The sequence below is a fragment of the Monopterus albus genome, unplaced genomic scaffold, assembly GCF_001952655.1.
Source record: "Monopterus albus unplaced genomic scaffold, M_albus_1.0 scaffold98.1, whole genome shotgun sequence".
Taxonomy (NCBI): Eukaryota; Metazoa; Chordata; class Actinopteri; order Synbranchiformes; family Synbranchidae; genus Monopterus; species Monopterus albus.
Genome location: NW_018127978.1, coordinates 1856318 through 1860474, shown reverse-complemented (window position 1 = coordinate 1860474; position 4157 = coordinate 1856318). Strand labels below are relative to the sequence as shown.

At 41.7% G+C, this 4157-nt stretch overlaps 1 protein-coding gene across 1 annotated transcript in view; it reads right to left on the bottom strand.

Moving 5' to 3' along the window:
- Positions 1–461: 461 nt before the first annotated feature.
- Positions 462–4157, bottom strand: part of tmem259 (transmembrane protein 259) — a 10294-nt gene continuing 6598 nt past the window's right edge. The window contains exons 5-10 of the mRNA XM_020609067.1: positions 2420–2530; positions 2201–2323; positions 1878–1978; positions 1622–1679; positions 1198–1281; positions 462–598 (exon numbers count right to left, since the gene is read on the bottom strand). Coding sequence (XP_020464723.1) covers positions 462–598; positions 1198–1281; positions 1622–1679; positions 1878–1978; positions 2201–2323; positions 2420–2530 — 614 coding nt within the window. The remainder of the gene's footprint in view (positions 599–1197; positions 1282–1621; positions 1680–1877; positions 1979–2200; positions 2324–2419; positions 2531–4157) is intronic.

Below are 4157 nucleotides of genomic sequence, written 5' to 3'. Positions count from 1 at the left end.
TACAATTTTAATTTGGGAGTAACTGGAGCTTTGCATAAAGTCAGCGCTTTGTGTCACATCAGCAGTAACCAGAGTGTTCTACTGGACTGACATGTTTACTGTTAGCCAGCTAATGCTAGCTTCAGACTGGAGGCCACATTTTGAATAATTTGTCCCAACCAGGCATCTGTAGTTCATGCTGTAGCTTCAGCAAACAGGACAGGAGGGGCAGAGAGCAGTGAGGAGTGCCTTATGGTGTCAGTATGCTTTGAATCTCACTAGACCCTCTAGGCTGAAGGTAGAGGAGCGTTAAGTTTTTCAAATTAATGCACAAATTACTTATCTAAATCTGATTCCAATTTGTGTTTGTTTTATTGATGAATTAATAATAACTTTAGCGTATTTTAGCATTTTTAATCGTGCACTGTCATTGGATGTACTGTAAATGAGCCAAAGGTGTGAGCCGCTGTTGGTCATGTGACTCACCTCAGCCAGTGTCGTTTGCTGGTGTTTGTGTGGCAGCAGATGGCGTCATACTGATCGGCCAACCAGACAATGAGGATGATGTAGAAGGCAGTTGTCGTGTCATTGAAGAACTCTGACATGATGGCCTCCATACCTGATGACAACATGTGATGTGATCAGCTGGTCAGCATAACTGTGCTTGAGCTGCTTCATACAACACTGAAGCCAACAATTTCAATCAAGAAGTATCTCAAAAAGCCACAAAAGAAACCTTATTTTCAGTCTCACCTTAGTACCTGGTCCTTCTTGACCTGGGACCTGGCTGTCAAGACTTGTATTTCGTTTGAGTTGACTAAGGACCTAGTCCTACAGACCTGTTTGACTCAACTCGGGACTTGATCTTTCTTGATTTTTGACTTAACTGGTTCTATAGCTCTGTTGCCTCAACCAGATTTGGAACTCAAAACTAAGACCAGATTTCAGTTCTGGCAGTCTTGACTTGGGACTTGAACATGAGGGCTATCTCTCCCAGCCAGATTTCATTTGGAAAAACAGATTTCTGCCTGGTCAGTGTGAACTGAGCAATCAGAGAAGATTTAGAAAATGTTCCCTGCTGCCTCTCTGAATTGTGAACCAGGTCAACAATTTAAACCAGATGTTCTGAATTTAAAGGGAATCCAGACTGAGACCTGGATCAGAACAAGATCCGAGCTGTGTAAATAGGTTGAACAGGTTCCCAGGATGTGCACTTACCAACAAGGGCCAGGATGACGGTGAGCAGAGGGGCTGCTGGGAATGCGATGGTCATGTTCATCTCCAGCATCTGAAGAAGATCCACTGAGGGAGCCAGAGAGAAAACAGATTAACACAACTGTTCCGGGTGAGAGAAATCAGGTTTTTATAGAGTGATATAAACATGTAGGTTCAGGGCTGACCAGCTGATGGTTTAATGACACCGTCTGTAACTAAGTATTGAACTGTATTTTTTACACCTTTATAATGTTTATTGTATTATTAAACTGAACATCAACAGTCACATCAGGCATCAAAGTTCTCTAACAGCTCCACTTGAACTACACTTAAATGGACGGGATTAGATTGGACTACAATAAATTGGTCTGGTCTGGTCTGGTCTGGACTGATGTTTGCTAGATGTGAGGTGTCAGAGGAAACTAACCAATGAAGACAAAGATCTGGTGATGAGAGTATCTGAGCAGCATGGACACTGACAGAGTCTGAAAAACACAAAGCAAATATCAACTCATCTCTGTTGACCAAAATATTACACATCACGTAATAATAACTTTTGTAACTTTTGTAAACTCTGGTTTAACACCTAAACCTTCAACTTTATTTATTTAGAAGCTGAGTGAGTAACACTGTCAGCCTTCATAGCCTCAGTAAACAACATTAAACACGGCTTGTTTACTTACAAAGATGACCATGATGACGAAGGCAGCCAGGTAGGAGGTTCTGGCCATCCACATGCTGACGAAGCGGTAATGTTCTCCAGAAACCACATTCCTCAAGAACCCTGTAAAGAACCACACATCATCGAGGTTTATTGCTCTAACCTGATTTATCCGATGCCAGGTAAGCCCAAAGCCTGGTTCTATAATTGAAGCAAAGGATTAGAGAACTTGGGCTCTGTGGGGATCACAGGAATCCAAGTTCGTTATCAGGGTAGGGGATCAAAGGAACATTTATTTCTCTGTTTTCACCACTGGCTTTAAAAAAGGACTAAGTGCTGTCCTACCTTTGTTCTCCTCATTCTCAGCCAGCGCCTTTACACTGGACATCAGGATGTCATCGTAGCCCAAAAACTCATCAAGCAGAAAACGACTGAAGCGGTCACCAAAACACTCGTCCTTCATGGGATCTAAACACACAGAGGCACGGTTTCAATACCAGCTCCAACACCTCCACCTTTACACCCATTATGTGACTGTGAGGCAGGTATGCAGGGGTCTCTGACCCAGAGTGACGACCATGACAGGTATGTTGAGTCTCTGTCTGGTGGTCTGAGACAGACGCAGGAAGCCGTACTCCAAAGAATACTCCACGATGTACTCCTCCTGAGGCCACGCTGAAATGATAGCAGACACCAAGTAATAGAATAGTAATTATAATATTACTATTATTGTGAACTGAAGTGAAATAGAAAAACAAACTGAAGAATAAAAGCTATTTTAAAAAACTATATAGGCCTACCAATAATTTATTGCATATTTATTTTGTAACTAGTTTAGCCTGACAGTGTCAGAGAGTTGCAGAGTCTGAAGCTGGTTCAGATACGAAGACTTTCATAACTTTATTTATTTATTAAAGGGCCCGTGGAGCTTTTCCTTGTTTTCTGACTTATCTACAATGTTACGACAGTGAATTATCATCTTAGATGTGACCTAAAGATCAAAAAATGAGGTGAATGTATGTCCAGACTGTCTGCGACTGTGCCTCTTAGAGACAAGTCCTTTGAGTCTATAGGAAAATATTTTTCAATATTCCTCTGGACTGAGGTAACAAACATTCTGCATCACAGTTTAAGAATTAACATCAACACTATCCACTTACACAGTAGTACCAGCTATTCATCATCATCAACTTTATTTATATAGCACATTTAACACAGCAACAGCTGACCAAAGTGCTTAACACAAAACACAACAATAAAACAAAATTACAATTAAACAACCACCCATCATTAAACAAAAAAACCTTAACAAAACAAAGCCTCATACCAGATCAAATGCCAAAAGATACAGATGAGTTTTCAAATACACTTTAAAAGTGGACAACGAGGGGGCCTGCCTGATGTATAGGGGCAATGCATTCCACAACTTTGGAGCCCCCACAGCAAAAGCCCTGTCCTCCCTAAGTCTCAGCCTAGCCCTCGGTATCTCCAGAAGCAGCTGATCAGCTGATCTGAGGCACCGAGAAGGACTATAGGGACGCAACAACTCTGTAAGATAAGAGGGGGCCAAACCATTTAAAGACTTATAAACAAATAAAAGAATCTTAAAATGAATTCTAAAATACACCGGCAGCCAGTGAAGAGAAGCCAAAATGAGAGTGATACGCTCCCCTTTGCGCCCCCCAACCAGTAAACGAGCAGCCGCATTTTGAACCCTCTGAAGACAGGCAAGGGACTTCTGACTAAGCCCAAAATAGAGCACATTACAATAATCCAGGCGAGACATAATAAACGCATGTATTGCTGTCTCAAAGTGCTGCCGTGAAAGAAAAGGCCTTACCTTTGCCCGTTGTCGAAGGTGAAAAAAAGCTAGCCCTTACAACCGCGTTCACTTGATCTTCCAATCTAAAATTGGAATCTATTTTGACACCTAGGCTTGTAACAGTCGACTGCACATACTGCTGCAAGCAACCTAGATCATCTGGGGAAGAGTCACCAAAATTATTTGGGACAAACACTATAACACCTCAGTTTTTATATCTTAATTTCAATAAATTCAAAGCCATCCAGTTCTTAACGTCATTGAAACATGACAATAATGATACAACCGATGATGTATCCCTTCCCCTCGTTGGTATGTACATCTGCACATCATCCGCATAACAATGAAAAGAAACACCATGTTTTCTAAAAACACAACCAAGAGGAAGTAAATATAAAGAGAAAAGCAGGGCCCCCAAAACTGAGCCCTGTGGAACCCCAGATGCCAACGAGGTAGATAAGGACTCAACACCAGCAAACC